Source organism: Ceratotherium simum, chromosome 4, assembly GCF_057802395.1.
Source record: "Ceratotherium simum simum isolate JZ-2026a chromosome 4, ASM5780239v1, whole genome shotgun sequence".
In the NCBI taxonomy this organism is placed as follows: domain Eukaryota; kingdom Metazoa; phylum Chordata; class Mammalia; order Perissodactyla; family Rhinocerotidae; genus Ceratotherium; species Ceratotherium simum.
This window is the reverse complement of record NC_141903.1, coordinates 36,138,617-36,158,574: the sequence shown is the minus strand read 5'-3', so window position 1 is coordinate 36,158,574 and position 19,958 is coordinate 36,138,617. Positions and strand designations below refer to the sequence as shown.

Genomic DNA, 19,958 nt, shown 5'->3' with positions numbered 1-19,958 from the left:
GGGCTCAAGGCACCCAAGCCTCCCACCCATGGCCCTGCGCAGACGGCTGCCTGCAGTCAGCAGCCAGCAAAGCGACAGGCAACAGGCAGTCGGCTCGCACACGCCCGCCCGGGGCCTGCCTCTCCTTGGAGCCCTGCTCCTGGCAGCCCAGCCTCCCATAATTGCCTTCTAAAAATATCCTTCCCTCACCCCCACCTCTTGATTTCAAAATATTTAGTTTTCAGGGTATTTAAAATAAGAGCTGGCGGCTCTTCCAGGCCCAGATAACAAAGCTAAACATTTATGCTTTGGCTGCATTTCTCTGAATCAGCCCAGATCTCGGGCCTTGATATGGCAGCAGCAGAAGGGAGGGGAGTCAAGTGCGAGACGGATCATGTGCGGGCCTCTCAAGGGCTGGGGGGCAACTGGCCTGCCCTGCTGAACCCCTCTAGGATCCCTCCCTTCATTTGGGGGACCACCTACCGCTGTTGACGTGGAGCCGGCCCCGGACTGTGTCCTTCCCCAGGATGTTCTCGGCCTCGCAGACATATTCCCCAGCGTCCTCCACCTTCACCTTGTTGAACTGTAGTCGTGAGTTCTTTCTGGTTAGGGGGGGACAAGAGGGGGAGAGGCGTGAGCCAGGGCCCGGGCTGGCTGTTGCTCCCCAGCGGTCACCCGGCGGTCACCTCTTCCTGCAGAGCCACAATGGCTGTGCAGGGTGGATGGGAAGTAGATTCTCTCTGACCAGCCATTTCTGGGGTCCATGTGGAATGCTGAGTCCCTGGAGCTGGAGGGAGACCTGGGCACTCAGGAGAACACAGGGCGGGGCTAGTGCTACACACATGTTCTAAATCTATGCATCCCCACATCCACTTTTCCAGGGCTGGACCTTCTTTGTAACCATTTTTCTGGGGGAGGAAAGTGCAGTCCCTTACGAAGTCACATGGCCACCTCCTTCCTCTTCTTTCAATGCCCCTCTCCCATTCCCAGTGTCCCCCACCCCCCAACAAAGAAGCCACTGGCTTACCAGCTACCTCAGCCTTCCCTTAGAAGTGGCAGCTTGTCACTCTCGATATGCAAGGCCCATTTCCAGGTACCTGGGAGAGCCTATGTTCTAATGAGTTCCTATGGAAACTGTGCCCAGCCTCTCAGTCCCAACTTCTCCCCTGCCTTCATGTCAGCCCTGCCATTAGGGGCACTCTGTGGCCTCTCCAAGACGTTTTGCAGCATTCATTCATCCTTTCATTCAACAAATGTTTACTGAGAGCCTTCTGTGCTAGAAGCTTGGACACCTCAGGGAACAAAAAGATCCTAATCCTTGTGGCCTGACTTGACCCTCACGGTTAATCTGGAGATGGACAGGGAAGTACAGATGGGAAAACTGAGTCCTACAGGGGCTTCTGGGCTTGTCCAAGGGCACCCAGCAAGGCAAAGGCAGAGGTGGATGAGGAGTTGAAGTTGATGAGGACATGCGTCCTTCAGCAGCTCATAGACTATCTCCTGGAGCCTGATGCTGGGGCTAGCCCCCTCTGTGGATGACTTTGTACCAGGTCCCTGCATGCTGAGAGCTTTGGGGCCAGGCCTGGGCAGGGACTCCAGTGCTGTGACTCCAGGGCACCTGGCCCTAGTTCCCCTCTTCTTTCTGAAGACCCTGCCAAACCTCGCCTTCCTTCCCAGAGTTTCCCTGCACCTGCCCCAGGGTGCCTGGGCTCTGCAGGGTCTATTCACACTTCCCAACCCTCCCTCTGCCCCAGTGCTCTCCAGGGCCCATCTGAGCTCTGGATGAAGCCTGACCCCAGCCTGGCCCCCAGGGGGAAACAAGAAGTAGAATGAAAATTTCTTTACCTGATGTCACCTCTTCCTCTTTTTAGTCCTGAATTAAAACACCAGATTCCCAGAATATGCTTAGTGGGTTGGAGGGATGGTGGAACAGGAGGTAGGGCTGCCACGGCCCTGAGCCCAGGGATGTAAAACAGCCATGAAGCTGATGGGGGAAGGAGGACATGGGAGGTGAGTGGAGAGGCTGGGTCAGGGGTCGAGGAGATGGCAAACTGGCCCACATCCCTACCGGGGCTATGCTTTGGGGACCTGTATCCTGGGTTCCACCTCTGTCTGGGGTTGGCCTCTTCCCAGACAGCCTCACTTCAAGATGCCCCAAGCAAGTGTCCATAAGGTTGTCTTAACAATAGGCCCTGTTGCTGTGGCAATGTCCTCGCCATTTACAGTGACAGCTGAATCCTGAATCCCCCCCACCCTTCCTGGCTCAAGCCAGTCTCTTGTCTCCTTGGCCTGGTGTCTGCCTACAACCTCTTCTGTCAATTCAAGTTTGTTCCTTCATTAAACAGAGTCGTTGGACGTCCCTCTGGCTAAGATAGACTCTCCTTCCTGGCTCCAGCCTAATTAGATGCTACAAAGCCCGGCTGCCCCAGGACCAGGCTTCTCTCCCTTCCCGGCCACCAGCTCTTTCCTGACACTAGCTGAGCAAAGTAGGGGGTCACCTGAAGGTTGCAGGGTCAAGGTACAGGGGACAGAGAGCCAGAACCTTCTTGTCACCCAGAGCTAAATTCAAAGGAGCTTCCCTTACATGACATCATATGTAGCAAAACAGGCAGAGCTAGGCTCACAGGGTATCTGGAGGGATAGAAGCTAGAACTGGAAGAAAGAGCTTCCCACATGAAGGTAGGTGAGATCTCACCAGGGAGAGCCCCTCCCCTTTGAGGAACCAGAAAGAAGCAAGGGGACAGAAACAGTGATCCCTAGGTTTGCTGGTTGCAGGCACCTGGTTTACCAGCTGTGTGATGATCTGGCCAGTTCCAGGGAGGTGGGCCCCAGACTTGCATAGGAGGCTCTGGGGTCAGAGCTGAAGGGTGGGACTCTATGGGTCTCTCAGGCCCTGAAGGAGTGGGGGCCATTACATTCTCTTCTCCTGTCTCCTAGCTCCAGTCAGAAGCCCCAAGGACTGAGGACTCTCTTCTGCCTTCTTGGCAGGCTTGGTGCCCCCTCGCCATGATGACCCAGGCCTGCCCCTGCAGTGGACACCTCTCCCCTCCTTCCTCAGCCAGTTTTCTGCTGGCAGGGACAGGATCTGGGAGGCCACGTCGTCCACCCGTCCGCACATTTTCCTCAGTGCCTACCTCCCGCTGCCTGCCTGAGGGGCCTGTCCCAGCCTGCCCCTCATAAACAAGGGAACATGTGGTTCTGAGGGGATGGCCTCATGCCCAGGGCTTGGTAGGGGCAGTTTTCTCCTGGCACAGGAAGGCTTGGGGGAGACACCTCAATGCAGCAGCCTCAGAGATAGAGAGGACCCGCTAGGGAGGGGATCTCCGCATGGCAAGAGTGATGTCAAGACAGAGCGTGGCCTGGGCAGACAGAGTGCTAGGAGGGCCAGAGAACAAGCTGCAGTGTGGGCAGAAGAAAAGAGAAGATTCTGCCAGAAAGGAGACTTGCGCCCCTGGCCCTGGTCCCCATGCCAGGTGAAGTATGTGTATGGAGGTGGTAGCTCTCTCTGAGTCACAAGAGAATCAGAAGTTCATGGGGAATCAGAAGTTCTCTATCATGGTCCACTTTGCCACCCCATCAACCCACTGCTGGGAGCCCAGGGGCAGGATGGGTGGAGCAAGGAAGTTTCAGAAATGCAGCAGATGGGACAGGGCTCTGACAGGAAGGGGACAGGGGGCATATTTCAGGCTCTTAGGGGGTCCCCAATACCCAGGAGAAGAAGACCTGCCAGGCCCTGTTTCTGGACTGGGTGACTCATTTGTCAGATGAAACTGAGCTGTGACCAGGACAGTAACTTGCTCAAAGGCTAGGTCAACCCAAAGGGCGACCTGCTCAGTCCTAGTGTCACTCTGTGCCCAGGAGTGGAGAGCTAGTCCTGCAGGATTCTCATCAATTCAACCCTGAATGTAGATCTCCTCTGCCAGACCATACAGGGGAGAAGGGTGTGTAAGAGGAGGGCAGAAATTGAGGCTCTCTTATGCTAAAAGGAGAGACAGCCCCCCAACAATGCAGTGAAATCGTGTCTATGGCACCATGAGAGGAGACGACAAGAGCTGCCTAGAGGGCTCACGAAGATATCCCAGAGGACATGACATTTAAGCTGGGTCTTGGAGAACTTTTCCAGGGATGAGGGAAGGGGGTGAGGGATGGGGGATGGAGCTGTCATCCCAAGGAATAGCCTGGACCCAAGTCCAGGGTCATGAAAAGAAAGACCAGGGATCGCGAACAGCCAGGTATTGGGGAACAGTGGGGCGGTGATTTATAGGCCAGGAAGAGGAGAGTCAGAAGGGCCTCAAGGCCTGGGCTATACCTGGTGCATGGCAGGCTCTCAAGATCTGTCAAGTAAATGAATGAATGATCGGATATGTGCCCATGTTAGAAAAATGTGCCCCCATCAGAGTCATGGGGGTCAGTGACTCTGTAGACCTCTAGAATTGTAAGCAAAACTGGGTGGATAAGGCACGTTTTTTCCTGGAAGAAAGGGTCAAGGCCTTCAGCAGCTTCTATACTAGAAGCTAGACTAGGAACTCCATGCAGATAGGGACCATGTCTGTTCCATCCACTGGTGTATCTCCAGCCTCTGGCAGAGTGCCTGACACACAGTTGATGCTCAACATGTACATGTTAGATACAGAAATGAATTCACAAACGGGCCTGTGGCCCAGAAAAGGTGGGGATAGCCAGGAGTGGGACAGTGGAAGAAAAGAGGCAGAGAAAGCAGATAAGAAAAGTGCAGGGCAGGGAGAAGGGTGCCTCCTTCTGGAGACATGGTATCCGACTGGAGAGGATGACACAGGGGCAGGCGCTGAGCAGCAGGCAACCTGGTTCTGCCCCAGCTGAGATAGGAGCACAGGAGGGTGAGGCAGGGCCAGAGAGGGCAAGGGGGAGAGGCTAGACTGGAGCATCTGGATTAGAGATGTCTGTGGGTATCTCAGGGGTGGTATCTAGTGTTTAGCTGGCAGCTTGGGTCTGGAACTCAAGTAAAAAAAGAAAAAGCCATCAAACTAGAGATGGAGGCTTCAGGTCATCAGATCTGAGAGGGTGAAATTACCCACAGGTGAAGAAGGAGGGAGAGGAGGAGTGATGTCCCAAAGACAGGAAAGTTCCAGCATTGATGGCAACTGACAGAGAGTGGCTAGAGGCACAAGAGGACCAGGAGGAGGACCACAGGGAGAGGCGTAGGGCCAGGAAGCTCCGAGGTCGCTGGGTCTCTCAAGAGCCACAGCCATAGAGAGTGCTGGGGCTGTATTTACAGGGCCGATTCCAGGAGATCGAAGAGGAGTGGAGGATGAGGGAGAGTGGAGTCAGTGGGCGTGATACTGACACCACGTGTGGTGGAGGGAAGAAGTGAGATGGGGCAACAGCTGGAGGAGGAAGAGGAGACAGCAATATGGAGGGACAGCTTTCAGAAGAGTAGTGATGTGAGTGTGTTTGTTGGTAGAAAGAGAAAGGCTAAAGTCACCAGAGAAAGGCACTTGTTGGTGGCACAGGGGCTCTGAGGGTGTGTGTGTTCATGTGTGTGCAGGAGTGTGTGCATGCATACGAGTGTGTGACATGGGGATCAACAATGGGGGGATAAGGATGGGCCAAGTTGTGGATATGTTTGAGAGTAACGAGGAGGGCAAGGGAGAACACTCTCCTGACTTCTCTTGTCTCAGTGAAGGAGGGGAGAGGCCATTTTCCAGAAAGAGGACAGGAGGGAGACAGGGGCCCCAACAGCTCCAGAAGCCTGTCCATTCCTCTCTCCAGCTCAGAGCCAGTCTTGGCGGCGCTGTGGGAAGGGGTGGGGTGGCCTCAGAAGGTGAGGTGAGCTTGGTGGGTAACCTGAATTTCTTGCTAACTCTGGAGACCCACTAGACCCCTTCCTGCCAATTCCCTTAGGAAGCAGCATTCTTTCTTCCAGAGACCTTTGATCCAAAGCAAACTCTTTTTAAATTACTTTCTATTTTCTGCCTGGACTACTTTCCAGGTGACCAGTTCTGTCTTTGCTGCCTGCTCTTGGAAGGAGAGTCAGAGAACTAGAAGCACCTACCAGGCCCCTTACCCCACGCCCTCTTTCACAGGTTCCGGAGACTAAGGCCCAGGGCCAGGGTGGGTGCATGTCCAGGGCCACACAGCAAACAGGAGCAGCCTGAGACCAGGCCTTCCTTCCACCACTTTCCGTTGGGGGGCAGGCTGGGGGGTCCTCTAAAATCATATTCCCTTGCATTTTAGGGGGGGTGAGGAGGGAAATGACAGTCAGGAAGTGGGTGGGTGTAAAAACTCTGGAGGAGCAGGAAAGACTGGGGTGCTCCTCAGCCAGAGAGGGAAGTGCACCTGGCCCTCAGGGCAGAGGTCAGGCAGAACTTCTGTTTAGCTGGCAGACAGGGGCCTCTCCTCTTGCTTGTTCTGCCTTCTGACAGCCCTTCAGGGGCTGTGAGAGGCAGGAGAGAGCTGAGGGGCTGCCCCGGGACTCCTGGCTTCTCTGGCGCCCAAAACCCCCTGCCCCACCAACCCAAGATAGAAGAGAGGCCATCTTCTCCAGCCTGGAGACGCCAGAGCTTCTGATTCTCTTCCCTGAAGCGTTGACTTCAAGATTTAAGACAATTCCCATGGCACAGGGGGAAACTGTCTGAGATACAGACTCCCCAACACCAGTCAAAGCCATGTGCCTTTCCTCTTACCTAGCTCTCTGCCCAGCGACAGCTTGCTGAGCTGAGAAACCAGCCCGTCATCACATGTGACCTCCAAGACACATTCCCAGTCAAGTCTTTGACCAAAGATTGCCAAACGACGGGCTTTCACACACTGTGGCAGGTCCTTGGAGAAGTTTTAGGGGCAAGAGGGGTCTTCCACAGGTAAAGCTGACTCTGACAGTCAAATTGCCTTCAACCATCCAGAGACATTAACTAAGCACCTGTAGTCTGCAAGACACTGGGCCAACATAACCAGAGGGGCACAGAGCTGCCAGGAGAAATGGGGTGGGGCAAGGAAGGGGGACTGGAACTGGTTCCATGGGTGGATCTGGGGCACAGCCTTGGGTCCTGCCAGCTCAGGCCCCTCTTCTCAGGAAGGAGGGGGGGCAGCTGGGAGGCTGGAGGGCAGGAAGGATGCTGCTTACCTGCCATTGCCGTACTTGATACGGATGTCTCGGCTGCGGTTGAGTTCCTTGCCGTCCTTGAACCAGCGGTAGGAGGGCTGGGGGTTCCCGGCTGCTGCCTCGCACTTCAGTGATTGTTTCTCACCCACTTGTCCTGTCTGGCTCTTCATCTTCTTCAGCTTGGGCCGGGTGGCTGTGGGGGTACAAGGAAGGGAGGTGAGCATGCTGGTGGCAGGGGCAGTGTTAAGCATGAGCAGTGGAAGAAGGGCCACTCTCCTTGGGCTGGGTCTAGGGAGGTGGAAGGGGAGGCCTTGGGGGCCACCCCTCCTGGTGCTATTTCCTAGTTCAATTCAACAAGCATTCACAGAGGATCTGCAATGATGTCAACATGGCTACTACCTATGGAGAGTTTCCTTCATGCCTGGAACAGTACTAGGAACTTTACATAATTAGCTTATGAAAATAACCCCGTGAGTTCACTGCAATGATTCAACCCATTTATAGATGGGGAAACTGAGGCTCAGAATGGTGAAGTCACTTCCCCAAGGTGATGGAACTGGGATTCAAACTCAGGTCTCCTTGACATCAGTGCTCATGATCTAACTCCTGTTCCAGACTCCCAGCCTTATGCTCGGCTCAGAGGACACAGGTGGACCAAGATGACAAATACAGCTCCTGCCCTCAGGAAGTTCAGTCTGTCAGGGGAGCAGTAACCTGGCATTGCCATCACAGCAGGGTTCCTGGAGGCCTGGGAGTGCTGGAGCCCAGAGTTGTGACCCCAACCCAGGCTGGGGGACGGAAGAACTCAGCTGAGAGGTAAAGGATGGGGGAGAAGGAGAAGGGAGGGAGGTAGGATAGGCACAGTCAGCACTGTGGCCTGGGAGAATCACATGTGATCCAGTGGGGTGGGCTGACTTGAGTGGGTGAAGTGGAGTGGCTGTGTGGGGGACACGGCATGGGGCTAGACTAGTGGGCACAGACCCAACCACAGACGCAGGGCCGCAAATGCCCAGCTGAGAGGCTTCTCCCACTTTTCTTAAACACCATTCGATTTCCACATGCCCCGGTCTCCCACGCTTCATCTCCTTGCTCCCTTCCCCACAACAACCTAAAAAAAAAGAAAAAGAAAAAGTACTCTGTTCTCAGGAAGGTGAGGGCAAGCCCATGCTCCCTGTTGATGCATGTAATAATTTCTACTGGGACAGCCCTTACAGGATACGCAATGCCTTTGTGCACACTCTCATTTGGTCTCTGAGCTCTGTAATGCAAGAAGTGTTACTGACATAGATGGTGAAGGTGAGCCTTAGAGAGGTTAAGAAACTTGACCAAGGTCACATAGCCAGGCAGCCAGGCAGCCAGAGCTGGGACCAAAGCCCAGGTATCTGAATTTACAATGCATCAGGCTAGAGTCTGCTTTTGCAGCCTCATCTCTCTTTGAGGAATGGAGACCCTTTTTTTAATCCTTCCAACATCAGAGGGGAGGATCTGCTGGGACCAGGGAGTTGTCTGGGGACTGACTGGCCCTGTCTAGGCCATTGGTCCTTCCCTTGGCAGCTCACAGCAATACGCCTGAGCTGGCTCTGGATAAAGGCAGGTGAGAGGGCCTGGCTATAGATAGGGGCCCTCACTGAGCCTAACCTGAGCTGCTGCTTGTGAGTAGGGAGTAGATGGGAGTGGAGTACAGGGGCAGAGGAAGTATAGAGAAAGGGCTCCCAAAGCCTTAGAAGAAGTATTACATAGACTCAAAAAACGGTGCTTGTGTTCATTCTAGAAAATTAAAAAATACAGATGGATAAAAGAATAAAACAAAATCATCTATTATCATCCTAGTACTCAGAAATAAAACATACACACACATTTAAACAAAATGGGATCACTTCCAGTAACGTGTTTCTTTCCTTTAATGAAACAATGTAAACCTTTTGCCTTGGTGTTAAATATTAATAACAGCATTTCCAAAGCTGAATTCCATAGGAAGCAATATCCAGAGATGATAATAGATATTACTATAATAGATATTACTTGAGAAAACGGTGCCATCAGCAAGTCAGTCTGTGGAACACGTGGGTGAACAGAGTTAAAGAAGCATCCTCATCGACTTCAGTGTGCTTCTTCAAGTAGGGGCCTTGGAATTTTTTTTCTTGGAACCCTTAGTAACACTTCAAGGAAACAAAGTTATGTGGAATAAGTTCTACAACACAACTTAGATGTATATATATTTATATATATACATATTTTAATAGATAATATATTCACAAGGTTCAAAATTCAAGAAGTGGAAAAATGGTATATGGCTTAAAAAACAAGTCTTCCTCTAACTTCCGACCACAGCCACACAGTTGCCTTTCAAGGAGGCAACCAATTTTATCAGTTCCTTGTATATCCATTCAGAGATCTTTTATGCATATACAAAACCCTCCAGGGGCCGTCCCCGTGGTGTAGTGGTTAAGTCCAGCAAGCTCCTCTTCAGTGACCCCAGTTCACGGGTTTGGTTCCCAGGCGCGGACCTACACCACTAATTAAGCCATGCTGTGGTGGCAACCCCACATACAAAATAGAGGAAGACTGGCACAGATGTTAGCTCAGGGCTAATCTTCCTCCAGCAAAAAAAGAGGAAGATTGGCAACAGATGTTAGCTTAGAGAGAACCTTCCTCCCCCAAAAAACCCCACAAAAGACAAAAACCCTCCAGTATTCACACACACATACTTTTTCTACAGCATCATTTTTCATGGTTGCATAACATTCCTATATGGGCGTATCACAATTTATGTAACCAATTCCTTTCATAGGGCATTCAGCATGTTTTCTTCCCTCCCTTCCCCCACCACCATTATAAACAAGCCCAGAGGATCATCCTTGGTACACATCCAGTGTATACTGTTATACAGGCAGTGTGGCTCTTGACTCAGATTGCCTGGATTCAAATCCAGGCTTTGTTACTCATTCTTTGTGTCCTCAGGTCATTGACATAATCCTTTTGCACCTCGGTTTCCTCATCTGTAAAATACAGGTGATGATAACAGCTCCTACATTATGGGACGATGGCTGTGAGGATTATATGCGTGTAGAGCCTGGCACACACAGAGCGTTTAATAAAGGTTAGCTATTATTGTTATTATTATCCACAATTATTTCGTAAGGCAAGCTTCCTAAAAGTGGAATTGCTGTGTCAAAAGGGTATGCAATCTTCCTCAGCTTTATGGATTGCCAAATTATCTTCTGGAAAGACTGCACCAATTTGCACTCCCACCAGTGAATGACAGTGCCTGTTTTTTCCCACACCCTCACCAACATGAGGTATTATCATGTATTTAATCTTCCACCAATTAGCTAGGCAAAGGTAACATCTCTTTGTTATTTTAATTTGCATTTATTTGATTCCTGATGAGGCTGACCACTTTTCATAAGTGTATCGGCCCATTGTATTACTTCTTTTTGAATTGCCTGTTCATGTCCATACTCTGTTTTTCTACTGGGTGCTTATCTTCTTATTGATCTGTAACAGTTGTTTATAAATATAAATATTAAGGCTACTAACCTTTTGCTACAATTTTTTCCCCCAATTACCTGCTTTTTACAATTTTTAAAGCTAGTTTTTTTTTTTTTGACACCCAGAGGTTTTATGTGTATCAACCTATCAATCTGTCAGACTTTCTAGAACCTCATTATTCTAAGTGTGATTGAAGTCCTGCCTCAGCATCCTTCCCCCTTACCTACACTCCAATCCTCCTTCATCTGCTTGCTCTGGGGTCCCCAGTCACTCCTTATCAATAGCTCTTAACCCTGGAACTATATGGGAAGCTTTAAATATTACGTAGGTGCCTGGGACATATCCTAGACATTCTGAAGCAGAACCTGTGAGAGTGGGTCCAGGCGTTTGGGTTTTAAAGTGTTCTTCGAGTGTCTTTCTAATGTTAAAAAATATATATAACATACATACAGGAAAGTGCACGTATTGTAAGTGTATAGCTCAATGACTGGTTATAAACCGAACACATCCTCACAGGTGGCTTTGCTTTAAGGTTGGGTTGACACCCAGTGATCTAACCTCTTGGTCAACTGCTGACCTCCAACTAGTCTCCTCTGCCTTCTCATGAACTGAAGACACAGAGAGCTCTTCTCATGTTCTAAGGTGCCTCCTTCCCCTGCTTGGAGAGTGTTGCCCTTCCTGGAAGTTCTGAGCAAGGGAGCCCTCTGAGCCCACCACCATGGGCCACCTCCCTCAGTGGGAGGAAGTGGTGGTCACTCTATTACCTTGTTTCCTGACATGAGTCCTGGTGCGATACTATGCACTGAGCCTGTGGCCACTGCTTGATGATGGTGGTGATGGTGGGGGGCGGTTTACATAGAGACTGACCCCAGAAACAGCAGGCATGACCCCAAGACCCCAATTCAGAAGGCCTTAGGAACTCGGGGCTCCAAAGTCATTTCCTCCACCAATGGAAAATCTAAGACTGCATTTCAGATCACAAGGAGCCTATCCCATCTAGTGAGAACGCTGTGTGACCCGACAGCCACTTCTTTACAGTCCACTCACTTCAGAACAACCCCATCTGGTTCACCTGTTCCTCATTCGTTCATTCATTCAACCTACTATGCATGTGCCAGGCACTGTTCTCGGCCCTGAGTATACAATAGCGAACAAGACACAGAAGCTTCCTGCTCTTAAGGAGCCTGAATTTTTTTTCTTTTTCTTTTTTGTGAGGAAGATCAGCCCTGAGCTAAAATCCATGCCAATCCTCCTCTTTTTGCTGAGGAAGACTGGCCCTCAGCTAACATCTGTGCCCATCTTCCCCCACTTTATATGGGATGCCGCCACAACATGGCCTGACAAGCGGTGCGTCGGCACGCGCCCAGGATCCGAACCTGGGCCGCCAGCAGTGGAGCGTGTGCACTTAACCGCTATGCCACAGGGCCGGCCCTCGGAGCCTGAATTTTAGTGAGAAGAATAGACCACAGCAAATAATCAACAGGAGATATGAGGCAGTAATAGGCAGCTGGATAAAGGCCCTGAGGTGGGAATGAGGTTGGTGAGTTCACGGGCTAAAACAGGACCATGCGGCTGGAAGATTCTGGAAGACAGGAGTGGTATGAGGGGAGCCTGGAGAGGTAGGCTCAGGTGACATGGGTCTGTGTGAGCCAGGATGAAAAGTTTGGATTTGTTTTGCACCCCCCCCTTTTTTTTAACTGTTTATGTGCCTACTAGAAAAATTTAAATTGCGTATGTGGATCACATTATGCTCCTGTTAGACAGCACTTGTCTAAAGGATGACAAAATAAAAATATCCATACATTTGAATCATGCCTTGTTCTTGACAAAGTGTCTTCTTTCATATGTCTTAATGGTTCCTCCAAGAATCATCTGAGATACTAGAAACCATGTCTCTTGCTCTGTCTCTTACTTCTAGTTCTGGTCCTTGCTCACAGAAATCTTAGTTCACAGCTCTTTGAAAGCCAAAGATGGGCATTTTCAAAGGGAATAGGACGCTGAAAACAGGTTGCGTTTTTTGCCTCAGGCAAGTCCCTTGAGGGGAGAGGCAGCGGCTCAGTTGGCAGGAAAGAGAAGAATGCCCACCAGGTGACACCGGGAACAAATCCCAGAGGACTTCTGCACCCTCACTCCTGGGCCCAGAGCTTTGTCAGGTTTTTTTGGCAAGGAGTGTGGACAACCTCCAAGGTGGCCCTGGATTTATTTTGTAGATGTGATGGGAAGGCATCAGAGACTTACAAGTTGGGGAATGATCTGATCTTACTTTCTGCATTTTAGCTCATTCTTACCCTCAGGCACCATTACTTCTCTCCCTGTGGCTCCCAGTCATTGGATCCAGTACCAGCCCCTGGGGACACCTGGGACAAGGCTAAGAGGCTGTTCACACAGCAGACCTTTCAGGACTTAGAGACAGCTCTATGAGGCCTGAGACATGACTGGGCCAGCTCTAGCCTCTGCCTGGGCACCCTCTCTGAGCTGGGTCCAGTATTGACTGGGTCTCTTTTCGGGCCCAGGGCCCAGAATGCAATGCTAATGTGAGGTATTGCTCTACCTTTGCACTGTCCCAAGAGTGTCTTGGGGCCAGAGCTGAACCAAGCAGAGGAACAGGCTTCCTGGGATGGATGGGATCCGTTAGGGCAAGAGCTGAAGCAACCCAGTGGGCAGGCACTCACCCCTCAGTCAGTCAACATGCACTTAATGAGTGCCTACTGTATGCCAGGTTCTGTGCTTTGTCCCAGTCAGAAATGATCTAGCCATATACGGAGTAACCACTCCCACCCCACAAGAAGTTCAGCTTGTCCCCCTCTGTTATTGTTTTGTTACATAAGAAACACATTTTTGTTGTAGAAAAATTACACAACACAAATAAGGAAAAAGAAAAGCACATTGAAATCCATTCAATTACCACCAGAGAGAAAACCATCAACATTTTCAAACATCTCTCTAAAGACTTTTCTTTAGTAAGAAGACTTTTCTCTCTAAAATGTTTTATATCTTACTTTTTTCAGTCAACATATTGTAAACACGTTTTCTGAAATCTAGAAATCTAGATCTAAATTATTTTAATGGCTGCATTATAGTCCATTGTTCAGATGAATTTGTTAGGTTGTCTCCGACGTCCTGCTAATATTAACAAGACGGTAATAAACTTCTCTATGAATTCAGCTTTGCGGCCAAAGGGAAGAGTTGCAGTCCTGGGGGCCTGTGCACATGTCCCCACACAGAGAGGGGACTCTAAAAGGCCCAGCACACAGGAGAATGGACAGAAGAGAGGCAGCAGGTAGAAGCAAGAGGAAGATCTGTGTGCACAATACGAGGGGGGACATTCCCAACACCCTGCTCCCATGACTGTCAGTGATGCCCTGCTTCCCTGTGGCTGCTCCTTCCCCACAGGTGGAGGAGCAGGGGGCAAACTGATGGCCTAGGGGGGCCCTTGGGTGTTGGGCAGCTCTCCCTTCACCTCCCCTAACATCTCCTCCTCAGACCAAGCCCTGTCTGCTGAGCACTGATACTCCTTGTGAGGCTGCTTTGTCCGGCTCCCTTCCTCCTAGAACAGTGCCCCCCTAAGCAGTAGGACTGGGGCTCTCTGGAGTGGGGGTGTGGCGTGGGGGTGTGGGGACATCTCCCTTGGCAGCTTTATAACAAGAGGAAGGTCTCTCAAGGATGACCTAGGTCTCCACAAAAAGATTTCCCTTGAGGACGGGTCCTGTTAAACCTTAAGACACATCTCCAGAGTTGCCACGAGTTTGGCCATGGGGTATCTGGTGGCTTCTGCTTCCTCATCACGTGATGCCAAGCCAGGTCATGTGGCCTGCATCTGTTTTGACAGGGAATCCCCAGAAAGCAATTCACCAAAGACAACAACAACAGCAAGAACAACCAGGGCTGCTCCTTTCCCACATCCCAGCCCTGAGGCCAGGAGGTACCGCTGCTGCCAGCAGCCTGACCTCATTCCTCTCGGCAGTGGGTGGTGGGTGCGGAGCCTGCAGAGATCTGAGAGCAAGACAGACGCCCAGGACATGGCCAGGCAGCCCAGCCAGGGAGGACCTGGACCCGTCTTCCTCCCAGCAACCAGGGGGCAGGGGCAGCGGACTCTTAAAAGGGTTAATGATCCTCACCTCATGACTAAGGCTGAGCAGTCCCCTTTGCAGGGTAACACCTGGAGACAATGCGGCCAGCCTGCCTGGCATCAAAGTCTCCCACTGTCCTGCTGTTGGCAGGCTATAGGCCCGTCCCCTCCCCACCCCTCTCCCATCCACAAAGTGACTGTGACCTATCGCAGGTTAATTACAGACTCTAAGTTCAAATGAGAAAGAAAGAAAGAAAAAAAAACAACTAAAAACACAGCGGGCTTAAGTGGGTACTCTTAAGAGGGCCTACTCTGTGAAACAGGCAGTCAGGTCTCCTCCCCATGGCCTGCAGAAGGGCCATTTGATACTCACAGGCCAGGCCTCCCAAAGGGAGAGTGTGCCCAGCCTGGGCTTTCCCCTAGTCACATTTCCTCAGTCAACCAGGCCCAGCCTGGTGCCTGGGCTTGTCTTGCCTTCGTCTCGCACCCATCTAACAAATACCCACCTCCTGTAGTCCCTAAGATGTAGCAGGCACCTACTGGCATCAGGGGTATGGTGCTGAGCAAGACAACATGGCTCCTGCCCTGGGGTCAGGCTCTGCCTCCTGTTTAGGGCTCCACTGGGAATGGGAGGGGGGCACAGCCTCATAGAGGGCCACTTTCCCTGCACAAGTGAAAGCCAGCCCAGACCTGATGGGCTTTCAACTCAGCAGGCCTGGTGCCTAGCACAGCAGCTACAAGGTAGGGAAGAGGGGCCAGGGCCTGCTGGGGATGGGAGCTAAAGAGGGAAGCAGACCCTGTTCCAGGAGGACAGGTAAAGAAGGGGAAGGGAGGAAGGAGGAGCAGACAAAACTTGGCAGCTCCAAGACCGACAGAAATGGTTCCCACCTTAAAGCTTTACCTGTCCATCCATAAGCACCCAACCACTAACACCCAACCCTAGAATGTGGGTACAGGGCATACACAGGCCTGGCCTGACCTCCAGAGTCAACACTAGGCCACGGCCAGCCCCCTCTGCCAGGAGCCAGGCAGCCTGACAGAAAAGCCGGCCTCCTCGGGGCCCCAAGGCAGAGATGCCCAGCCCAGGGAGTTGAGCAGGTCCACGCTGCAGTTTCTCACCTCGGCTCAGGGCTGAGACATGGGGACATGAGCAGCAGAGACAGGGGAGCGGGGAATGTCACCTATGTCCGGGGGAAATTGCACAGGTTCACAGAGCAGAGGCGCCAGTTGCTAGGGTAGCATATGGGTACTCAGCACAGACACACAGTCTCCCTGGGTTCTTACCAGTACTTGGGGCACAGCCACGTACAGCTGGCACAGATGAGGCACAGAGGAAGCAGTGCATAACAGAGGAATGGGTGGCAGCTGAGGACACAGCAATTCAGGTCTTTGTCCTGGTCTCCCAATTTTCTAGCTGTCTGCCCTTAGGTAAGTAGTTTAGCCTCTCTGGGCCTCCGTTGACTCACCTATAAACCACACTCTGCCTATTTCAGAGGAATGGAGCAAGAGAAAGCTCTCTATGGAGGGATGGAAGGCTTCTGACCATTGTCATCTCTTCAGCTGCTGGGGGTGGATGTAGGGACAAAGCAGAGGTGACAGTCCTGGAAGGCCATTACCATTTGCCCAAACTCTGTTTAATCTCCCCACTGGGGAAGGCTGGGCCCTGGGCCAAAGTCTTGGGTTGCGCCCCGGGGAATCCTCTGTGGAGAGGGCCTGCTGCTACTGGACTAGACTGCCCCTTGCTTGAGGAACCCAGAGAGAGAGAGCGAAGGGGGGGAATCCCAGAGGCCCGATCCCATTTAGGATGGGCCTGCACTGGAGAAAGTTGTTTCTGAAGTTCTGGGTCGTGGGGAAATGTAGCGGGGGCAGGGAAAAGGGAGGTTCCTCATACACCAGACAAGCTCAGCTTCTCAAACTGGGATACATGCAAAGCCGCAGGATGATCTCAGGGCCTCTTTCTGGAGGGCCTGCCAAGCTCATTAGTAAGGAAAAGCAGAGCCGGCCCCGTGGCTTAGCGGTTGAGTGCGCGCACTCCGCTGCTGGCGGCCCGGGTTCGGATCCCGGGCGCACACCGACGCACCGCTTCTCCGGCCATGCTGAGGCCGTGTCCCACATACAGCAACTAGAAGAATGTGCAGCTATGATGTACAACTGTCTACTGGGGCTTTGGGGGGAAAATACATAAATAAAATCTTTAGGGAAAAGCAGCATCTTTGTATTAAAGCAAACAGACATATGATGGAGTACAATGTCAAGTTCATGTGGATTTTTAAGATAAAAATACAAGAATTCAAAGAAATGTTAGATTTCCGGGGAAAGGTCTTAGCAGGGCTGCTACAGGTAAGGATACAGGCCCATATGCTCACCAAATGCAGATACTCCAGTGGGTGCAGAGGCCTGGCCTCCTTACCTTCAAGTCCATCAACAAGCATGGAGAGCCCTGACCTAGGCACTCCGGGGTCTGAGAGGGCTGGGGTGTGGTACTTGTGGTCCAGGCTAGTGAGACAGAGGGGGCTGGAAAGAACTCACCCCACAACTAATCGCTGCCTGTATATTCAGTCACTAGCTCAAATACATTTGGAAAACCAGTTTCCCCATCTTCTCTCCCAAGACCACTCTCTCTCCTGGGTAACCCCTTTCAGTCACCTTGTCTGTGTCTCTTTTTCAGTCACTCTGTATCTCTCTTGACTCTCCCCAAAGGTCAAGACCATCTCCCGTCCACCAAGCCTCTTAGTCTCACAACCCTCCATCATCTGCCAGGCCCTGGTTCAGGCCAGACTGCTCCCCCGGCCTCCACTAGCAGTGGGCACAGGACAGATCTCCATCATTCAGAGACCTTCCTGGGCTCCAAGGTGTCTGTAGAAGAAAGGCCACCGCCATCTTGGCTGGCAGCCAGGGCCCTCAGGGGGAGATTGCTGGGTCAGTGAATGGGCCCCCTTCCCACACACACCTCTCTGCTTTCCCCTACCACTTCCCTTCAGGAATTGTATATTCCCGGCAAACCAAACCATGGGCTGTTCCCCAAACATGCCTATTCTGTATTGTGTCTGCCTCCACGCCCTCTGCTCACGCTTCCCACCAAGTCATTCTCCACAGAAGCACAGATGAGAGGGTCAGACATGCAGGCTGGGGGGTCAGACCAGTCTCGGTTTGCATTCTGGCTCTGCCCAGTGTCTTGTAAAACTAGACAAGTTATTTAACCTTTCTGAGCCTTTATTTCCTTGTCTGTAAAACAGGGACAATCTCACCCATGTCCTAAGATTGTGGTGAGAATTAAATGGGGATGACATACGTCAAGAACTTAGCACAGTGCCTGGAACAGAGAGATAGCTCAAGAACTGGCAGCTCTTATTAATCTAAATCCCTCAAGATCTCCACAGATGCCACCGCCTTCTCTAATCCACCCAGCTAAAAGCCATCTCTGCCTCACACAGACTCCTTGAGCATTTCACCTGCCCTACTTGGGATTCCTACCTTGGAGCAAACCAAGTTCTTATCTTTCTAGACTGTGGAGACCTCAGGGAGGGGATGTGTCAGAGCATCACTATATTCCTGGCGCCTGGCACTGAGTAGGTGCTCACTGATCACTCGCTGAACAAACGAATTAATGATATAAGGCTGGACTGTGATTGATGGGTGCCTCAGAGTGGCTTGGATCAGGACTGCTGCAGGCACTCAGGGGAGGGTGGGGCCCCTTGATGGCTAATCCCAGAGCCCTTTCCCACCCAAAACTCCTCCCCAACTCAGCCCTTTCCCTCTCCCTCAGCCAAAACAGGCCTCTGCCCCAGGACAGCAGAGCAGATGATGAAATCGCTCAGCCAGGGCAGCCTCTTCCCATGAGACTGCTCCTCTTCAAGCAGGAGAGGGGACCACCTGGGTCTCCGTGTACAGGGGTGAAGAGCTTGAGAATGTCCTCCTTCATTCATTCGCTCAAGCATGTATGGGGCACTCAGCACATGTCAGGCGCCGAAGGTCACATTGACACGGTCTCAGCCCTGGTGGAGATTCTAGCTGAGCGGGGTATTGCCCATACAGTGGGATCAGTACTGTGATGGGGAGGTGCTGGGTGCTGTGGGAGCACAGGGGACACACCTCAGCCTCCCTGCTCACTTTGGGGGCCAGAGAGGGCTCTGTGGAGGAAGCAAAGCCTCTGCTAGGCCTGAAGGATGACAGAAGTTGGTCAAGAGAAGGGAGACAGTGCTCCAGGCAAAGGGAAGAACAGGTTCAAAGGACCGGGGCAGGAGGCTACAGTGCACTCAGGGAACTGAGAGAATCCATCTGACTGGATGGCCATATGCCATGTGCAAGGGGTGAGACATGAGGCTGCAGTGGTTGGGGGAGGGGGCAGTGCAGCAGGAGCTGCTGCTTTCCTTCTTGCCCAGTAGGTAGCTACCAAACCCTGTGCCTTGTTGGTGTATGGACTTCTCTCTCTGGCCCTCAGTTTCCCCATCTGTACAGTGAAGGGATTCGACCATGAGCTCAGATCCAGCCTGGCCTGACTGTACGAGAAGTCACAAACCTCTGGCCAGGCCCAAACCTCCAGAATCTTTCCAAAGTGTTGCCAGCTGGTGAGCTATCCCGAGGCAAAGTGCATGGCCCACTCTACCATCCATCACCACACACACATCCTGACTAGTCAGCTGGGACTATTGCAGGAGCCTTGACTATGCCCCCGCCCCCGCCCATCCTTCCACAAACTGCTGGTGGCTGATGATGCCTAAAGAGTGGCTCTGACCAGGTCACCCTCCTGCCCAGAACCCCCTCACTCCTCGCTATTTCAAATAAGTCTAAACTCACCAGCCTGACATTCAGAAAACCATTTGGCCCCGTAGGTCTCTCCCTCCTACACACCATGTTGGGCAACATAGCTTCAGGATTACACATTATTTCCCAAACATTCTCTGTTCTCCACTTTTGCTCAAGTGCTTTCTTCAGCCTGAATGTCCAGCCCTTTTAGATCTCTCTACCAGTCCTTCTATTCTCCAAGGTCTACCTCAACCCACCTCCTCCAGAAAGCTTCCTCAGATTCCTCTAATGGGAATGAGTCTCTCCTATCCATTCTGTGTCAGCCCTTGCCAGGGACAGCCTTGCAACTGCAATTAGGCCTGTCCATGTCTACCTTGTCCCACAAGGTGGCAAGCCCATTCCCCAATCCCCTTGCAGTCCCCAAGCATTGTGCCTGGCACCAGGTGCTGGTAAACACTTGATAGGCCCTCTACAGGGCTCTGTTCTGGGAGGCTGGGCCACCCAGCTCAACCAGTGGTCAAACAGAGGACTTGCTAAAACATACATACTGGCCCCCATCCCCACAGTTTCTAATTCAGTAGGTCAGGGGTGAGG

At 51.8% G+C, this 19,958-nt stretch overlaps 1 protein-coding gene across 1 annotated transcript in view; it reads right to left on the bottom strand.

Moving 5' to 3' along the window:
• Positions 1 to 19,958, bottom strand: part of NRG2 (neuregulin 2) — a 183,677-nt gene that overhangs the window by 31,469 nt on the left and 132,250 nt on the right. The window contains exons 2-3 of the mRNA XM_087430297.1: positions 7,079 to 7,250; positions 463 to 581 (exon numbers count right to left, since the gene is read on the bottom strand). Coding sequence (XP_087286423.1) covers positions 463 to 581; positions 7,079 to 7,250 — 291 coding nt within the window. The remainder of the gene's footprint in view (positions 1 to 462; positions 582 to 7,078; positions 7,251 to 19,958) is intronic.